Raw genomic sequence first — 21,348 nt, 5'->3', positions numbered from 1 at the left:
TCTGTACTGAAATCTTGTGGTCAACAAATATTTAGCTGATTTTTTCGACTCTGACTTTTATCTAAAACTAAATAGACCATGCTCAAATTAGAATCAGTTGAAATAAAATTGTTTCCTCAATTTCTTTGGTAGATTTAAATTTTAATCAACACGTTTGTTTGAACATTTTATTTTCTAATACATAATAGGTAGGTACATACTAGTAATTTTTAGCCAATTTACTATCCTCGGTTAGGACTCCTGACAGGTCAGTATTTAAGTTATTTATTCTTTTATATTTAACATTTATATGGACATTTTTGACATATTTTGTTGAATCTTTAGGAGTAACATTTAAGATCAAATATTCACAAAATATTAAATTCGTTACTGGGCGGCGCTCAGCCTGTCATTCCGTCGAATCTCTATATTCGGGCTCGGCGAATTAATAATAATATGTTTATGAACATTATAGCGATTTTTGAATTACTTTTTATTCAGTTAAACTCAGTAATTTATTTAACAGATAATATTATCAAAAGAACATCGTATCCTAATGAAAAGCTGTACATCAACATACGACACATAAAATTGCTAAACAGTAACCATGCTTTATATTTTCACACAGCACAGTTCAAAAATAGTTGGCCAAAACAACAAAAAGAATTAAACAATAATTTAAGGCGGATATTAAATATCTTACCAAGTAAAGTCTTGTAATACATATATTAATAATCTAAGTATCAAGGTGGAATTATTAAAATTCCACGAAACAGCCTCAACTAACTTCACGATTAAGTGTAACGAACGCGGAATAAATAAAATTCCTAATCCATATTAATCGCAATTATCAGTCTTCATCTAACTCCAATATTTACATATCAACAACCTTTCTGGTTTTACCCATGCTCATACCGCTTTGGTTTTCTCCCTCAGTGAAGCCCATCTGGCCTCCCAAGACGAACTTTCCGGCGTTCAGAGTGGCCTCGTCGAAGTCTCTCTCGTTATGGTCAGCTATTTTGGTACCGATGCAACTACCTTGGTATCCCTTTGATGAACTAGCAACCGAGCTGACAGCAGCGATATTTGCAAGGACCTGGTCGGACGGGTTAGTAGGTTTAGCAGAATTTGAGTTTACTTTTACAGACTGGTATTGTTGTGATGAGTCGAGTGCGACTGTCGAATGCGACCATGGATCGCAATTTACGGCAATTGCGCGGTAGCCAAATTTTATAACTTTCTTTTGACTGAAGCTCGTTTTTATTTTTAAAACTCTGTGAATAGCAAACAATTTGAGGACTTTTTATTTCCATTTCGTCCTTTTTATTTGTGATCATATCATTATCATAATTTTGTTCGCAGCGCGCTGGGTCGGTCATATATTTGACGCATTGATGTTTTGAACGGTGGCAATGGCATATTCATATTTCAGTTAGGATTAGATCTTTATAACCACACCGATGGAGGAAGGTGCAGCAACGTATGTCGTACGCGGGTGTTAGCATATATTAAACTTTGCTAAGGATTGCTCAGAGTAATATAAATATAAATAGATTAAATTTCTGATGGCGATAAATTGCATGGCCAAAGACAAATTTTCCAAACTTGAAAGTCCTCGGAATAGAGATTTAACTTACAATATTTAGTTCAAAGTAATAAGGGTTTGATACTGATAGCTCAGGATTATCTTGATTGGCGCAATAGTTTTGCTATGGTCTATGTGTAGTGAAATTAACGAATACTGAATAAGATATCAGAAAATCTAGCTAAATAAGATATAGTATTAGTAATGCTTGTGTAAGACTGTAAGTCATAACTGAATTAATATGGTGAGTGTAAGGTGTATTATGGTTTATGAATTTGTTGACCGTAATAGATATATTTGTATTTCTAAAAGAGACAGTAATACATGTTTCTTTTCCAATAAAACCTATGATTCTCATGCCTGCTTTAGTCAAGATGACCTAAAAGAGGCTGTTAAATTTATTATTTATAACACTTATGTCGTCTTCGGTGGGATTGTATTCATACAAACCAAGGGTATTCCTATGGGTGGAAATTCAAGTTCCCCTATAGCTGATCTCACTGTTGGCAAAAAGGAATTTAATTATATGAAACGTTTACTTCAGGAAAAGAAAATGGGATTAGCAAAGATATTATCCAATAATAAACGATATGTTGACGATTTATCTATTATTAACTACCTTTACTTTCATAAATTGATCAAAGATATTCATCCTAATTCATTGGAGATGGAGCGAGCTGGTTCCAATAATAAAATCATTAACTACCTTGATTTAAATATCAATATTTCCACAGAAGGACTAGAAATATCAGTGTATAACAAAACTGATGATTTTAATTTTCATGTTGTATCCCTTACATTTCCTCACAGTAACATCCCAACCGAGGTTGGCTACAACGTTTTTTCAAGTCAAGTTCTTAGATATGGTAATGTTTGCACTAGATTGGATATCTTTACCTCCCATCTTCACAAAATATTCAAAATTCTAATTGATAGAGGATATAGCCGTGATAGACTGATTAAAGGCATTAAACGTTGTCTGAGGAAATATGATAACGTTTTCAGGAAGTTCGGTATTCTAGATGACCGTAACATTATTAAAGAACTCCCCTGATATCTTTTGATTTATTGAAACACGGGTACTAACTCTGCTAAACTGAACAAATTCTGAAACTTAGGTGAATAAGTGTACAACGTGCTAAACCGAAGTTCAGACTGACCAGTGAAAATGGGCGAGCGTACCAAGTGTCATTTTAATTAGAAGTTTTAGTTAGTGATTTATTATTGAAGCTTGTAATTACAATATCTAATGCTCCTATAAATACTTTAATTAATTGTTTGTCCCGTTATTCTTTTTCCTTCCTCTTTTCCTTGTCATCCCCTTTAGTTTTAAGATTCTTGCTATAAATGGCTACAGCTAACACTATTAATGCTAAGTACCAAACAACAAGTGGGAGGTGGATCGTTGGTATACCATTAAATCGATTTAACACCGCAATTCCAGTCGCAAGCCTGTGACCACTACTAGCATAGTCACAACATCTACAAAGCTGCCATATAGCCTGACTGACAATTTTCTCGACTGACTGACAATGTTTCTTCTTTTTCCCCATTTAGAATACAAAGATTAGTACATTTTAGCTTATGATTAATATTATATTTTTACCTATAGTTTACCTAGATTGTCTCAGATTAGGGGAGCCCAGCTTCAAATAATGTTTTGAACCGACCTTATTATGTGTTTTTCTGTTTGGTCTTTGGAGAGTTTCAATTCCTTTAAAGCTTTAAGTTTAAACTGATCATTTGTCCGTGGAATCGTTAGGGCACGTGTGAAAGAGGAGGCGGGACGTTTTTTGGTTTAGGTTCACACTTCACAGAATAGCCATAGGTTGGGGAGTTATGGAAAAGAATAAAGTATGGAAAATGTCTCTCATTATACTTATATAACTAACAGTAATAGTATTACTATTAGTAATACTATTAGAAAACGTCTTTTTGTTAGAAATAGATGATAGAATGCGCCGGCAATCACACGGGTGTGGGGTTCAACTTCAAAGAAAGATGGAATACTAATAGGGTTAGAGTTAGACTTAAAGTCGTTTCAATCTCAATTAGTTATGCTATGTGTCTGCGACATAAGCTTTAAGCTTGGAGATGCAGTGATGCCGCTATGTTTTGAGTAGAATAAGTCTTTTAAATTTAGCTGCACGAGGGGTAATGGTATAGTAGTACTATAAGTAGTAGTAGGCTAACCTTGTATCACTTCGTGACCCCCACTGCAACTGTCGTTTCACTTTAGTAGAGTTTCACTGTATAAGTTTCTACGATACAGGGGGACTGGGAGCCGCGCCGCGCACTCGTGCGCGGCGGGTCTTACAACGTATGACAAGGCTAACCATAGAACTAGCTAAGGTAACTTTCTTTCAAATTTGAAGATCATGGCATTGGCACTATGGCAGTGGTTCTAGTTGCAAGATTCAAGGCACAAAAGCTATAAAGGGCTGATAGCTGTATGCTGGGAAGCCAGGTATTCGAGGAACACTGTGCAGGGGCGACGTTTTACGTCCACTCGACCGGGTTCCGAATTAAAGCCAAAGGATCTGTAATGAAATTCATAATGTTCAGCTTTTGGCTACACGACTTTGCTGCAATGCATCTGAGCCATCTTCATGAACCTTATTAAGGTTATTTGAGAATTGATGCATGATCCCTCGTTACTTACGTGACGGAGTGGCCACTGTATGCATTTGATTGGAGAGTGAACAAAACCGCAAAAAATAAAGGTGGACGTAAAACTAAAAGGAATTTTGGGGGTTTCTGCAAGTGTTTAACTTTTTTATGTTTATGATTACTGATTGGATTGTTCCATTAAGAATAGGTTTAATTTAATTTTCTGTATGATTTTTCGCTGACGACGCGGATGTTATTGTTATTTAAAGGTCAATGAGTTAAAGTTAAGCAAGAAACTGTCGGTGAAGTAATTGAGTCTGCATTTTAACTAATTGATAAGAACTAATTATGACATGAAACATATTGGTGAATTGTAAAAAAGGCCTTTTTAAGTTGGTACGTAATGGAATGAAAGCATTTTCAGCTGTTATTTTTTCTTGAGCGTGATATAATAATGATAATGATAATGTTTGATTGGAAGTAAATATGAGAATGATTGCCGATTGGTTATCTTTGGAAAATTTGCTGGGCAGTGGGCTTGATGCAGTTCAGGAATCAGGATCACCCTCCAAGAAGGTTCAATATTTTTGAGATAAATAGTTTTTGAAAGATTTCATGCATTAGAGTTGATACTATGGTACCGAAAATGCTTTTTCATTTTTGTTTTTCTCGTATCTAAGACTGCATTGAGTCAGTTATATTTTTTTTGGTAGATTTTTTAAATGTTAATAACATTTTGTTAACAATATTGTTTTACAACATTTTTTAACAAATTGAATAATATATTGGCTTACCGAATACCACGACTATTATAAATATAATTAACCAAATCATTAAGCACTTTGTAATTGTAGTATAAGTAAACGCTACTTATTTCACTTTTGCCGATAAATAAGATTATTTGGATATTCAGATATCAAAGCACGTGCCTATCAAACATTTTTATGCAGTATGACCGTAAGCTGTATTTGTGCTAATCTTATGAACATTTAAAAATGATCGCGCTAAATTGGGCCCAAAATCACTGTAACTACATTTTATCTGGTTCAGGTTGACGTCTGTTAAATGTTAAAAACAAAATAGGCTGCCTTAAAGAGGAAGGCAGGAAGGCTATGCTGAGGGGCCCGAAAAGCTGTGTGATACCTACAGGATAGCATTAGAGGATAGCATTGTAAAGTGTACTTATGGACTATGAACAAATTTTCGTTAAAGATTGAAACAAAATTATCTGTAAAACTCACAAATTTATTTCACAATATTTATATCTCAAAGGTTAACACTTACAGAATTGAAAATAAAAAAGTAAAACTAAACCATTTATAATAATACAAATTATAATTTGTGCAGTGCATTTCTAGTCACAATATTCAGTTTGAGCAATGGAAAATATGTATGACGACAAACACTTGCTTACTTAAACTCCACCCCGTACCCAATTTTAGTTAATACTATGTTTAAATGAGAATCTAATATTAATAAGATTCGATTTGTCTTAATCTAATTTAGTCCAACCAATACAAAAAATGAAACTTGGATATCAAATCTAAAAATGTCACCTGATTTTATGTTTTAGCACAATTTTCTTGAAAAACAATGCAAATATTAATAAGAACAAAGAACTATACATAGTACAATAAAGCAGGGATGCTTCAGCCGTAGAGATAAAATGCAACGAACGCGGAATAAATTAAATTCCTAATCACAAATTATAGTCCTCATCCTAATTCCTCTCCAATTTACATATCGACGACCTTCCTTGTCTTGCCCATGCTCATTCCAGTTTGGCTGTCTCCCTCAGTGAAGCCCATCTGGCCTCCCAACACGAACTTTCCAGCGTTAAGTGTAGCTTCATCGAAATCTCTCTCGTTTTTCTCAGCTATTTTGGTACCGATGCAAGGACCTGCATATCCCTTGGAGCTTGCAAAGGAGCTTACAGCGTAAATTGTAGAAATGATCTGATTGGTTAGAGTGGGTTTATTTTAAGGACGTGAACAGTGTGACTAGCGAAGTGGCTTAGGTGGCAGGAACTTAATTGTTAATCCTGACACCTTAGAGATTTCAGATCTCTTCTATTTCAATTTTATGCGCGCGGTCGTTTCAAAATTTGTTCCAAAATTAAACTAGAAAAATTCCACGGTAAGTTTGCCAGTGTTAGTGTTAGTTATCTGAAACCAACCTTACCAAAACGAATTTGGTGAACTGGTTTATTTCTAGTACAATTCTAATGTTTTTTCCGATGATCAGTTTTCAGCATCTTTGGACACAAATGGCCACGGGAAAGTTTATACCGTACCAACAGATGAAGACGCTTTTCAAATACCATAAGAAGAATTAAAATATAAAAATTACAAGTACAAGTCTAAATTAATATTATAGTTCAGAGTGATATGATTTACTTGGTTTTCCAAATGTTTTTTTTTTTTCCAAAAAAACTTGAAAGCAACCGCGGCAATAACGGAAAACTAATCAACTAAACATCAACATTTAGTTAATTTCTCATCACTCTAACTGTCCAGCACCAACACCACACGATGATGGTCCTTAACGTTTCTAATCAATAATGTTTCTATTTTTTCCTATGTTCATGCCAGCCTGGGTCGCTCCTTTGTAACAACTCATCTGCTGGCCTATAATAGTGTCTCCCGCTTTAAGCTGCTCCTCGCTCCAATCACGGGGATTCGGTTTGGAGATCTTTGTTCCAATAGTTGGTCCTTGGTACCCGTTCTTTTGGGAAACTGTACCCACTGCAAACATGCACGTCTGTACCTGCCAGACGCAGATTGCAATCAGGGGTGTTGTTATGGAAGACAGGGTGTTGCTATGGAGATATTTAGCAATTTTCCCTGTCACTGACATTTGCTGCTTCGCTTCACAAAAGAGACACAAGAGAGGAGTGGCGTAGGTACGATTTTTAAAAGACAAGATTAGACTTTCCATTCCAAGAACCATTGAGTGCCATATCAGATTACAAATATTATTGACACTTACAGCATTCAAGAATAACACGGCTCCAGTCGAGGTCATGTTACGAGAAGCGAAGTATTCTAAAACATTACACAATATCCAATACTTATAGTTATACTTATAGTCACAGAATAAAAATGATATCATCAATCAAGAAGATTCATCGTCTGTGCTGTTGGAATTTATGAAATAAATCCATTCACGTTATTTTATCATAGTGATTGATACTGGTAAAAATACATTTTTGTGACCAAACTTATACCAATCCCTTGTGAATAAAAGTTCGAATAGGCTATAGACGTTGATAAGGTAACAGCTACTTTCCACCATGTACAGGACACGAATAGCATCAACAACTAGCAAATCAAGAACAACCATTTAACTCAGGAGGAACTTTATTGAGGGCGCCCAGCCTGTCATTCCGCCAAATATCTATACTATGATTATTATCTATACTATGATTATGAACATAAATATAATAACCTAGTAAGAGGAACTCAGACACAGCAACACATGAAATACAGCTCGGAGTACGATCAGAAACCAGGAGGAAGCTCTTAACCCAACACATCGTCCATCGCAAGATCAGGAAGCTCCTTCGAGGAAATGCTCTTGAAGATTCTGAGTTCCAATCTAGGAGCAGCTCGGTCATGTTTTCAATGAAAAAGCTTTTTACTTTACCGAAACTGAAAGTCTCACCCTAGGGGCTTTTGTGTTCTAGAACTGGAGTAAGCCTTAACTTTCCACTGTTAGCATTATAGTTATACAAGTCCTCAGAATAGTCTATGTAATAATCGCCATCAGTTGGCACAGAAGGACCAGTTTTTTCATGATTGATAGTTTGGAATGTATACCGCAATATATTTACCATAGCCAATTACGATTGTATATTTACAACTTTCTCGAACAGGGTCTTTGAGGAGTGCCGGCTATGTGACGTTGAGCAGCTCGGATAGCTAGAATGTGTTTAGTTTTACAGTTACAGTACTTCAAATTGTCAGGAGGTTCTCAAAGGATTGTGAGCGATGCAAAGAGGCGACCAAGTTCAGACCAGGCAAACTTGTAGACACTTAACAAATTATGGAGTATTCAAATCTTGGTTAGAGATGAAGCGCCCTAAATAACTTTCTATCAACTTTTTTAGCTACTCATTATATTTTACGAAAGAAACGACTGAGAGGAATAATTATTAACAAAGGAAAGTTAAAGCCCTAAATGAGTGGCAAGTAAAATCGATGATCCCTGCAGGAGATGGCGTAAAGTACATATTTCGAGGATGATCTCTTTTAGAGAGGCTTTAGAGAGAGGCTCGATCTCAACCAGGGAGGGGAACTCCTTCACAAGATATCAAGGAAGATATGCTGACATGAACTTCACATAACAAGGTCCTACTTCTCATGTCTGATGTAAGAAAATAATTATACAAATTATTTCCTCATTGCATTTACATACGAATACTCTTAAACCTTAAAGAGAACTGATATATTACCTATCTCCTTTAGAATAGAAGGATACAGACGTTTCTACTAAAGACTGAAGGCAGAAAGTGGAATTTCATAACGGCTCAGAAATACATCACGTGATCCCTTTAAAACTTTAGGATGGTGTGTTATTATAAGACTCCTTAAACTTGTCTCCTTAAAACTTGTCTCTCTGAGACATCAAGAAAACAGTCGTGTCTCCGTAATACTTCAGAAAGACATATGCGAGCATTTCTAGGTGTCAACTAAGAGCTCACTTTCTCTGCAGTTCTAAAATACAAGAAGATAAACCTATGGTTCACTCTTTAGGAGACATGGGCGTATGTGTAGACATATCAGAACGGATACCATACCGTCATATTATGGTTGCATAATGCATATGCTAAAACAGAGTTGAAGAAAGAAACTGTTATTACGCTACTATAAGTATTACGAGGTTTCTTAGAAATATACTTGCTAATAGCTGATTTCAACTGTATAAATGTAAAGTCAGTCATTTTGAGTTTAAAAATAATTTCTAAACAATTATACTTTAAACATTAAAGGACATTGACATCTTTTTAACTTCCAAAAATCAAGTAATTCGAAATAACTTTAAAATTCATCGGCCTTTCGGCCTTCATCCGTCAAAATTTTACAAATTGACTATTTTTCGAATCAAATATGGCAATTTATAGAATGAGAGTATTAATCCATGATACTCCTAGATTTGCCAATGTTCATGCCAGATTGACTGGCCCCCTTATGACTCCCCATTTGCAGGCCTATCATAGTGTCACCCTGCTTAAGCTGCTCGTCACTGAACTCTCTAGGGTTAGCTTCAGATATCGTCGCTCCAATAGAGGCTCCAGTGTAACCGTTCTTACTGGCCACAGAGCCCACAGCGTATAGGGTGCATAGAACCTGATACATACGAGGGTTAGCTGCTGCGCTTATACTAGGGTTGCTATGGAGATCAGGATTTAGGGTGTTGCCATGGAGATCAGCGTGTTGCTATGGAGATTAGGGGTGTTGCTATGGAGTTCTAGAATCTTGCTTTGGAGCCCGGATAGTGTTGCTCTGGATATCTTGGTGGATCATGTGGTGCCGTTGGAGAATCAAGTAATTGTTTACATCGTAATACTAGTCATGTTAATCATTGTGCCGTTGCCATCAGCCACAGGCACCAGTTGGAATAATCTTATGGCCAATAATCTTTTGCTGTAATTTCCAGATTTCACTGACATTTCGAAAAATATCTTAAATCGTTGGGCTATGATCATGAAAATCTGAAAAATTGAAAAAAACTTGAAAAATGCCACAATTAGTTTAATCTTAATAAATGTAATCAAAGCAAAAACCTAAAAGTCCTCATAGTATAATCATGAATGTAAACAGTTCAATATGAATATTATCTGGCGGTCCTACACTAGTGACTACACTAGTCCATGATGTGCCTAGTTTTGCCGATATTCATGCCCGCTTGGCTGGCCCCCTTGTTAGTGCCGTACTGAAGACCTATCACCGTCTTGCCGTCATTCATCTGTTGCTCTGTGAACGTTCTCTCGTTCTTCTGTGACAGCTTTACCCCGATAGAGGGCCCTGTCCAGCCGTTCTTAATGGAGACGGCACTTACAGCGTAAAGAGCGACATTAACCTGGAGAGATAGTAGGATGAGGGAGACAGTGCACTTCTACCACTTCTCACTCTTTATTCCTCACTATCATGCTCAATCCTTCCGTTATAGCACACAGTAGCTCCATACCGCACACAAATATAGCTCCATATATCGCATACTTCAGCATAGCACACAGTAGCTCCATACCGCGCACAAATATAGCTCCATATATCGCACACTTCAGCATAGCACACAAATAAAGCTCTTTATTTATTAAGCACACTCTATATTACAAATGACACGATCTAATACTCAGCTTTCACACAGAGAGTAACAGTGTATAATTATAAACCGGGTCTCAAGGACAGAATAACATGGGATTCAGAGAGTTCACACAATATTCACGAGTGTTAACTAACAATTCAACGGACCGGCTAGGGTGGACGGATTAAAACGAAAGTCAGGGAGTTTTATAAAGAAACACTAATCGGACACACTTCTGTCAATATTCAAACTTATTAATGAGTTTGCCAACGGAGCAGACCGATTAAATATAATATCACATTTATAGGCTAAAACTACTGGAATCTCGGAATCCTAGACACGGTAATCTGGAGCACCTCAATAGTTTGTTTCTGAAGGTACATTCTTTACTAACAACCTTCATCACACTGCGCATCTTTGACCATCTTTAACAATCTTACAAGCTCTTTTTAGACTAACGAATAAATAGGATTCAAGTATCATATTGAGTAATATCAAAAGCCTGGAGTACCATAATAGCATTAATACTGCTAGTTGCAAGTACCTTGAGCCTATTTCAAGTACCTTGAGTGATATATTCACACGGGAATGGGCTAATAACTGTAAAGTTGTACGCAGGTCAAATGCAAGATGTTGACTATTCGCAGAGACAGGTACGTGATTTTAGGAGCTGACTTCTTGATCCACCACGTCAGATGAGAACTGACGCCTGGCTGCAGCGGTAATAATACCAGATGAGAACTGACGCCTGGACTGCAGCGGTAATAATACTAGATGAGAATTGACGCCTGGACTACAGCGGTAAATACCAGATGAGAACTGACGCCTGGACTGCAGCGGTAAATACCAGATGAGAACTGTCGCCTGGACTGCAGCGGTAATAATACCAGGTGAGAACTGACGCCTGGACTGCAGCGGTAATAATACCAGATGAGAACTGACGCCTGGACTGCAGCGGTAAATACCAGATGAGAACTGACGCCTGGACTGCAGCGGTAAATACCAAATGAGAACTGACGCCTGGACTGCAGCGGTAATAATACCAGATGAGAACTGACGCCTGGACTGCAGCGGTAATAATACCAGATGAGAACTGACGCCTGGACTGCAGCGGTAATAATACCAGATGAGAACTGACGCCTGGACTGCAGCGGTAATAATACCAGATGAGAACTGACGCCTGGACTGCAGCGGTAAATACCATATGACTCCAATGATTAAGCACCGTTAACAGGGTGCGAGGTACTTTCTTATCGGCTGTTTTATAAGGTTAAGTTGTATTGGCACAACCAGGAGTTATTAGAACGTGCTTTGTGTAATCTTAGCTAGATTTGTATTATATTCTATAATCTTAGGTCGTATTTAATTAATTATTAATTATAGTCTCATTATCAGACATATCAGATCTTTAGGGTGCTTATTATCAGCTCGATAACAATAAGTTCCTTAATATTTATTACAGTGCTTATATCACATTATCAGATGCTTCGAAAGTGCTTCGTATTTTGTTTCACTATATATTATCACATCGCACAGTATTTCTCTCTCACCTTTCTCCACAATAATCCATAAGTCGCTGATTCGTCTTATCTTTCTCAAGATGATGCTTCGCACCACAATTCATGCTTCACTAACAAATTTGAATTTAAACTTTCGAAATAAAATTAAAGGCTTCGTTTTAATTCGCGGGATTTAATCAAACGTGTTGGCAAATAGCCAACTTTGCACTGGAGGCTTTGTACGCACTCGCACTCGCACTGCTTCACGAAAGTTTTTGATAAAAATTGGCATGTCACACTCGCTTGTCACACGTTTCACGGAAAACACAACACATAGAATGCTTCACAACTGTTCAGTAATTAAGTGATTAATTAAGTAATTATATCAATTAATGAGGGGTGAGTTTAGGTGGACAGAATATCCCAGGGTTTACTGAGTGTATATTAACTATAAACTATCACTCACATCCCTCTCTTGTGGAGAGGGATGTTGAATGATAATAAGTAATACGATACTCTGACTTCTTTAGCAGGGTGTAATCTTTCATAAACCCTACATTTTACTATCTTTTAAAGCTTCTTTACTTCTCTTTTTAAAAATTAAGAAAAGGCGACGGAGCCTCGTTTTTGCGAATTCATTTCTGGAATATTCTGTCTCGCCCAAGAGAAACATTATCGGTGCATAGTTAAGTGACATAGTGAGTGTGCTGTTAACTGAATTAGTAGAGTTGATGAGAGGAATGGTGGAGGTGGAATGATTGGTATGTGGTGACGTTATGTGGTGACGTCATGCGGTGACGTCATGCGGTCAGGATTGCAGGTTTACTTATCGTACCATTGTAAAGAGGGCAAGATTGTCATCCGGTGAGAATTGGTTATCTGGTTACAGGGAACATATACCTAATGCCTATTTTCGGTGTGAATATATGATTATATCTCCGGAAATGCGATCCAGGGAAGGGTCAGGCGTTTATGACGTGATTCTATATCTAGGATTATGGAGCGAGGGTACATTTCAGCAGAAGATATGGGAAATAGAGAAGCTAGTGAAAGTGAAATGAGTGAAATTGAAATGAGTGAAATTAGTGACAGTTTTCTTACCTGGCTCATGTTTTGGCACTCGTACAAATCAGCAGTCTGGAAGATATCTCCGTCCTTGAGTCCAAAGATCTTGCATCCCTTGATGAACTGTTCGATGTTCTCCATCTGAAAATATTCTTGTTAATATCTTTAATAATATTTTACAATTAAAATGCAGTAAAAAAAACAATAACAGTACATAGTATAATCTATCTAGACATTGACGATCCGCATGTTCTTGATTTATGTACTAACAAATAGACCATGTCTAAGCTCTAAGGTCTAGCACCTATAGTTATTTGCTAAATCATTTTGTCCCATTAGAGTTTAGACTCAGCAAAGTTTTCAGGCATTTCTCGATTAGAGTAGCGGGTACTCGTGCCACTGACAATAAACATTTTATGAGAAAGTGGACTGTAAAATCTAAATAACTTCATTTCGGCACGCATAGCTTGTTGGTAGTATGTTAGAGGTGAGGAATAAATGTTTGGACTTTTACCCTCCAAAGCCGCAGACATCAACTAAATTTTGTAAAAGGTAATACTGGTAAACGACTTCATAGCCGCTTGTTAGAAATCCTGTGTGGAAGCCTATTTTGAGGAGTTATTCGTGCTTGTGTAGGACTAGGAGATGATCACGCTGTCAGAAGTGCGATTAGTTAGCAGCATAATAGCTGGAGTATAATTATGTGAGTGAGAGTATTAAATATGGGGAAACCCTACAAGGACCCAGATAATGTCTGGTCGGGTCACGTGACACTTCTGTCGGATCACGTGATCAAACACGGCTCAGCTATTGGTACACAAATAATTCTGCTCGATCATGTGATGAAATGCCGCTTAACTATTGGTGGAGTGTGGACATGTACTAATCGGAGGCTTCATCTATTATCAATAAGCTTTGCTAAGAATGTGTGCGGAGTGGTATGTGTGCACGTTGCACTCCTTCTATTTGTGCATCTAACAACTTACAGCAAGCATTTCAGCCTAAAATACGACAGTTGTACCTCTTGACTTCATCGGGGCTGTAATTATTTAGAATAAGCGATTCTGAGACGAGACCAGGGGATATAATTTAGCACACCACAGTTTTCATTTAGTGGGGAGCAGAAATTTGATATTAATTCTTAAATTTGGACATATTAACTGTTGTTTAGGGCTCTAACATATTGCAAGTGTGTAGCGCGTGTAGAAATTACAGGTTTAATTAGACAAATCTAAATGATTAATACTAATGACACTTTGTGAAGATCATAGCTTTTATGCCACAGATTTATTGAGTCAGAATGAAAACACGATCAATAGACAAACGCAACACAACTTCTAGGTTCAAGTTGATATGATTTGAAAAATTTGCACTTCCTACAGAATCCTTGATTACAAAAGCTCGCCGCATCCCATCAACATCCACCATATAATAACGATTATACTATATTTACGTCTTCAGTTTACAAATCAGTGAAACACAAACATACTATGCGGGGGGACTACAGACCCCCTCAAAGTCCTATTCAACGTTACTGCCAGGTTACATAGCACTCAAATTATTTGTTATATAGTAGTGTTGAAAGTATTACAATATAATATTATATCATATTACGTTATATTGTATTATATTAGTAATGAATTGACTCTAACCTGTTTGAAGGCCATCTTCTGTTGGTTAATCTTCTTGACGAGGGGCTCTCCGTTGAGAGTGTTGAGGAGCCTGTAATCATAACTCCGTTACAAGGGGAATATATTAATTCATTAGTTACTCACCAACATAATATGTGCTCGTGTTACAACACTAACTCTTGGTAGAACAGAGAAGAATATTTTGTTACATAAATTCCTAGCCAACTTATTAAATTCTGAGATGGGCTTTTGTACGAGAATATTGGTGTCAAAGTTAAAATAATTTTGATGGAATGTTAATGTAGAAGGGCCTAGGCCACCGCAAAGTAATGATTCTTCAAGAATAAATTAGATTTTATGCTTTTATAATGTAGAATAGAGCCGTTGAAGCCAGGTGCCAGGTGCCCCTTGAGTGAGCAGGGCAGAATTTCACAGTACCGAGGAGACTTTATCACCCGTATTATATTTCAGGTAGAACTCGAACTATAACTTCGTTTATGAACGAAGTAACTTGCACTTTAACTATTACTTATATTAATTAACTAAGTAACCAGACCTGTTAAAGTAATGTGGGCACTTATAAAAGTGTTCGAATTTATTAAAACATTAAACATGTGAGGTTTCGGGCGGAGCATATGTCATTGTCCGTATTTTTAATTTCAAGGGCTCACTACTTAGGCCTCGGCAGGTCTGAAATTCTACAATTATAGACCAACTGATTGGTGGTTTCTAGTTCTAAAAGTTAGGGCTTCAATAATTTGATTTATGTGAGCTTAAATTTCCTTGGTACAGACTGGTGTTGTTTCTAAAAATAAGATCAAGCCCTAAAGGTAAATTTAAAACCAATCACAAACTGACCGATAGCAATTAGTAACGTAGTCAGACTACAGGATACTTATAATTCATGTTGTAAAGATTGCGGGAAGGGTTCAGGTGGAAAACATAACAAACTAAAGAACCTCTAAATTGCTATGAATTGAAATATATTCCCAATCATGCCTAAAACAACCTCACAAACATGGTAAAATAGACGCTGGTTAGGAACTTACTTGCAAAGGATTTGTCCGTCCCTGAGGCACTGTTGGAAGTTGTGCATTCCCAATTCCGAGTTGGACAGTTTCTCTCCGAGGACTTCCTCAATCCATGCTCGGCACTGTGCCTCCTGATCCTGGCTGTACTTAGCTTCAAGCTGAAACAAACAGTGGTTAGTTGGTGGTTAATCATACCTTTAAGTTGAAATGAGGCAGTGTTTAGTTCGTGGTTAATCTAATTTTTGAAAATTTAAGGGGCAGTGGTAAGGTGGTGATTATTATGTGGCTTGGCAGTGGGTTATGGGGACCCCGACAACGATTGACATTAAACGTGCTACAGAACCCAGCAAATTAATTTCCCAACGAATAGAATGAAGAATATTTTATAGTTAAGCAACCTTTTTCTGGATATCTCTGGAAAGGCCGGATTTCTCTGCACGGTTAGACGACATATTTAGAACAAAGATTACACACGAATAAGACGATATTAGGCGAGAGGAAGAAAGCAACAGCACACACTGAAGGTAATATAATAGTGTCCCGCAATGTAATATTGAAGATAACGCGAAACGATCCGCCTCATCCACAGAACCCCCACTCTTCTGCTACACCGCGCACCCTCTTCCACAGGAGGGCCCGAGCTCTCAGCTGTGACACTGTGATGATGTAACCTCGCCAGGAAATAGAAGCTCAGTCCTCCAATCATTTCATCATGAACCTCTACTCCAGTCCATTATGTTGTCATGTATATTTGATGTGTTCTACAGGATTATTACTCTAATTAGCTTGCTGCTATCTCAATGATTTAATGACTGCTTCAGTTTTGATTTAAAAGGAGGGCAAGGTCACAACTCACATAGGATCGTCAGCACGCGAACTTCTTAACAATAACTCATTTGTTATCGTTCTGACAATGGGGGCTGGGGCTAGTCAAGTGTATACAGTGTACACGGACATAAGTACATTATTATTAGTGAAGAGTACACCCCACATCGAATATTACAATATTATTTTCCTCTGTAAATGTATATTATTAAGTGATGTAAATTGTAATAAGTAAGTTATAGGTACTTTCTCCCAGGGGCGGCTGGTGCTTAACTATTGTGCTATTTGTCTAACATCGTCAGTACACGATACATACATGGCTCATTAGGAAGGATTAAAAGTATCATTGGCTACCCTCTCTTAAGATGAACTCGCCCACCAGCTGACACTTCTTACATACTAACGTTCCCTAATATTTCCTTGAGTAGGTCATGAGCGCATTCAGAAATCAGATTGTTACATCTCGCAAAATGGGTATAAGTACAGGACAAGAGTTCTGCGAACTGTGAAGCTCACTTCTACTCACTTCTACTCTAATAATGTGTTAATCCAGCTACTACTCACTTCTACTCTATTAATGAGTTAATCCAGCCACAGCTCGTGCAGCTAATTATATAACTTTACTTTTCATGATACTATAGGCACTCTATGACCTAGTAGTCATTACGAGCAATAGCCAATAACAATACTAAACCTTTCAATCAGTAGGAGGTATCTATAAAGTTGACACCCAACTTGGTAGATGAGACAAGGCTAGTCTTTACCAGTTACAACCAGACATCCTTTAATACTCTCTCACTCCACCAACATCAGCTCATAAGTACTTTGCTCTCCTACTCAGTACTCAGCAAACATTTGGATCCGTCCTGCATGTCGACCCACTAACATCCACCATCTTAAACGTGCGTATAGGAATGCGAAATATGTTGCACTTTTACTTTCTCGCACTTCGGAGAGGATTAAGTGAACAGATTGGAGATTAAATGGCCTCCTCAGTCCTCGCTATATTTTTAGCGAACTTTCGGAGGATTCTCTGCGATCCTCAACATTGCATGTGGAAATTTGACAAATAGAAAATTTGTCAGTAAATTACCCCTCCCTCGACCCTTTATGGTTGCCTAGTGATTTGGAGGATGATTCCTGATCAATATATTCAATTGTGGAGTCTTCTAACAGAGGACATAAAACTCATTTTGAGACTAGACATGGAGAATGTAGTAGATTCTATAAAGTAGACACAACGGAGCTTACAGAACAGCTACCAAAGTCTAGACCTCTAGAACATTCTACTTCATTATCGAGCTACTGACACACACCATGAAGTCATGGTTACAATCTGAGGCATACTTTGGTATTTCATATTTCATGACTACTCGAAACTGGTGCATATAATATGCTATAAATCTGTCCGAACCGGTAAATAAGAGTGTAGGATATCATAATGTGGCATTTAGTTTTATCATTTACAGCACTTGAGAATATTTAATAACCCCCCCATGAGCTCATCGGCTAACTTTATGTCTCAAAGTGCGTGGTGATATTTCAAAGTCTTTAGAGGTATAATTATCTCCTGTGATTTGAACCAGTTCAAATGATTGTTGCAGAATTGTTTGGTATGATTTTGACCAGTTGAAATCGAGTGATAATTTCGGCTACTTCTAAGTAAAGTTTTAATCGAGGTTCAGACACCTAACATAGCGTATCAGTTGATATTTCCTAATAAAAACAGTTCTAACCTCTAATTCTACTATATCACCCAATTAATTTTGCTAACAAGATAAACTAACTAAATGCTTGATAACTCATTCATTTCAAATCCGTTTCACGTCATTTTTTCTGATCAGATGCAACATGTAATAATCTACCGTCTCTGAAAAAATTCTCTCTGAACAGCATGTTCAGAGAGAACAATATAGGTGTTTTAATAATGAATGGGCGTGGTCTAAAATATTCGAATTTTCAAATTTTGACGACAAAATCCTCGAACCAGAAGGTACAGTATGCTATCTGCAAAGCAACAGCTCTCAAATATAAAACACGGCGAAGCTATTAAGGCCAACGTATGCCCAATGACTTTTGGCCCACTTTTGTATTTACTTATATAGAAGAGAGTGATTTAAATTTGAGAAGGATGTATGGAAACTGTATTAAATTACTGATAATGAGCTTACCTTCTTCTGGATATCAGCGCTAAGTCCGGACTTCTTTGCTCTTACGTTTTGAGACATGTTTGTGCGAGTAGCTAGACGGTAGAAATAGTAAATAAAACATAATCTCATTATCTTTATTAACAATTCGAGTAAATTACGCAGAAAAGTAAAGAAGCAAATAAATTCCGAGAACTTTAAAAGTATAAGAGTAGAATTTAACCACAATAGAATTAAAATTCTAGTTGAAGTATAACTATAAGAGTAGAGGCTAGCCACAATAGAATTACGATCAAGGGCCGGAATAGATAAAGTAGTATTATCAATTTTTTTAATAATTTCAACACTTATTTTACTGCGGACATTCCAACAGCCACATAGTTACACAAGTGTAACCAGCCAATTACAGGAAGCCGAAGGATTCAATTATACATTAAGCCAGTGACGGTTAAGGTAGTGTGTACCATACTTTCTTCGCCCGAGACTTTGCTGCAATGGGCAGCTCCTCATTTAACCCTCACACCCGATTTCTCGAGTATTCGGCTGAGTCGACCGGGGGGCTGCATAGACCACTCAGGATCCTAAGCTGAGCGTCGACGATGCTCTACCACGGCTAGTGACAGAGTCGGGAATCGAACCTGGTACCTCGAGAAATGCCAGGTCGATTTACCAACTGAGCCACTAAGCCGATAAAATAGCCGACAATAGAATAAAATAGGAATAGATAAAGTAGTATTATAAATAAAGTCAGGTAACGGAGAGTTAGGACTGGGCGAGGACTTAAATCAATCGGTCTCACCCATGTTGCATCTGACTTACAGGAAACAAAATAGCACAAATAAAATTAGAAAAATAAATTATGAAAATAATATAAAAGTAATAAATATTTAAGCAACAACGAATAGGTTGAACGTAATAAAGTGATCCATACTACACGCTTCAAGCCTCAATGTGTCGCTTAAATTTAGCAACTGCTAATTATATTAACTCTCTGCTGAAACATGCCATCATCAACTCACAGGCTTGACAACAGTTTTGACATCATATTTGGTGGATACGCCAGAATGCACCGTATATGGACATGACTTGCTATATCATGCGTGAGCTGTCAATATTTGGCGTGATACTGCGACCACGCTGATCAAATTCCTGGAGATTTTAACATATCTTAAAGGCGGCTGGATAGTGGGAGTAGTGACTGTACAGCAGAGAAGCAGTGCAGGAGACATGTGTCATCAGATACAGCCCCTGTTAACACATCAAACAGCGGAATATTGAGGAATTTTGGGGAAATTAGTGAAATATTTTCACGTAAAAATCATAAATCCCGCAAGCCCAGGTTTTGTGGCTTGATTGTGGAACTCGTTGAACTTACTTAAATTTTAACAGGTTGAACCTAAGCTAATTTATTAAATTCCTGACACGAGATTCATTCACACGTTCACAAAAAATGTTGAAAATTACAAGCACTTGAAAAACTTCTTCAAGAAGTTCTTGTTTACGACCTTAGGACCCTAGGAGACTATCACTATCAGATTATAAGGGAGTTAAGATTTATGTCTAAGTTTAGTAGGTTCTGAGCATAATGAGTGGCAGCAACCGACACACCTTATCGAACCTAAGTTTTCCGGACAATATTAAATTTGCTTATGCTTTATACAGGCCCTTACAATTCCTTCATTCAAGAAAAGAGGCCTAAACATACCTACTAAATTTGTATTTTTTTAGCAACCTGCTAATCTCGGATTAACTTTTGCCTAGAGTTTCAATTATGTACATGGTGACAATATGAATCATCAAACATCGAATATTGCACTTTTATGATTGAAAAGTTTAAAGTTCGATGTTTCTGCAGAAAAAAGTCAAACTTTTGGGCGTCTCAAAGGTTTCCGCCCTGGATATCTTCCTGTATTTTTCAACGTAATGGAACTTAGAACAGAGACGAGCGAGTACTGTGAGTTGACCGAAATCAATTTAACAAATAACTGTTCATCAACTCTCCTAATTTCGTGAATTAGTCTAAACTCAAGACCTTGAAATTATGCCTATTTCAGAACTCTGACCATTATCAACTCCACAATTTTTTGACGGATCTTAAATGCTTGCACACATTGAACGTTTTGTCAAAAAATTCGCCACTTCCAAATCAACAAGCATTGATAAACAATCATCAGAATCTAAAGAATCATGTAAAACTTCGACAACAAGCACTCCGACAGACACATTTTGTAGTTTCTACAAAAGTTTAACCTGCACCGTATGTGAAAAGCTTCAAATTCGAAGAAAGAAGAAGGCTATCATCCACGAAATTTCATTTGAGTTCGGTTGGCGAAACGATCTTCTACATATTCTCAAGAAACCCGGTGGAGCGAGTAAATTGCAAATAAAGTTCAAAGATTTAAAATGTTAGGTATTCATGTCACCTAACACCAGTCATCTTGAGCAGTCATGAAATCATCGAAATTCAATAACGTAATCGTTTATACTCAATATCAAGAATCCTGGCATTATGATATCTGAGTTACTATTCGCCTATTAATATCAATGGAAAAACGTAAGAAATGGGTGTTTATTATTAATTTATTCTGATTGTAGTGCCTACAATTACAGAGAACTATCTGATTCTATACTTAAATGTTTTAGAGCTAATTCTAATTGTAGTACAGCTAC

At 37.1% G+C, this 21,348-nt stretch overlaps 1 protein-coding gene across 8 annotated transcripts in view; it reads right to left on the bottom strand.

The window, feature by feature from the left end:
* Positions 1 to 493: 493 nt before the first annotated feature.
* LOC134826600 (myophilin-like) overlaps positions 494 to 21,348 on the bottom strand; it is a 105,575-nt gene continuing 84,720 nt past the window's right edge. The window contains exons 2-6 of one of the 8 annotated variants that reach the window (XM_063839034.1): positions 18,703 to 18,773; positions 15,725 to 15,864; positions 14,697 to 14,766; positions 13,081 to 13,185; positions 494 to 1,075 (exon numbers count right to left, since the gene is read on the bottom strand). In XM_063839034.1, the coding sequence (XP_063695104.1) occupies positions 854 to 1,075; positions 13,081 to 13,185; positions 14,697 to 14,766; positions 15,725 to 15,864; positions 18,703 to 18,759 (594 nt within the window). In that variant the 5' untranslated portion in view covers positions 18,760 to 18,773 and the 3' untranslated portion in view covers positions 494 to 853. Of the gene's footprint in view, positions 1,076 to 5,398; positions 6,941 to 9,115; positions 10,256 to 13,080; positions 13,186 to 14,696; positions 14,767 to 15,724; positions 15,865 to 16,104; positions 16,259 to 18,702; positions 18,776 to 21,348 lie in introns of those variants that run through there. The other 7 variants (XM_063839033.1, XM_063839036.1, XM_063839035.1 and 4 more) reach the window with 7 other exon arrangements.

The sequence above is a fragment of the Bolinopsis microptera genome, chromosome 2 (genome assembly GCF_026151205.1).
Source record: "Bolinopsis microptera isolate Bmic1 chromosome 2, MBARI_Bmic_1.0, whole genome shotgun sequence".
Classification (NCBI taxonomy): domain Eukaryota; kingdom Metazoa; phylum Ctenophora; class Tentaculata; order Lobata; family Bolinopsidae; genus Bolinopsis; species Bolinopsis microptera.
Note: the sequence above shows the minus strand (reverse complement) of the source record. Positions and strands in the feature narration are given on the sequence as shown.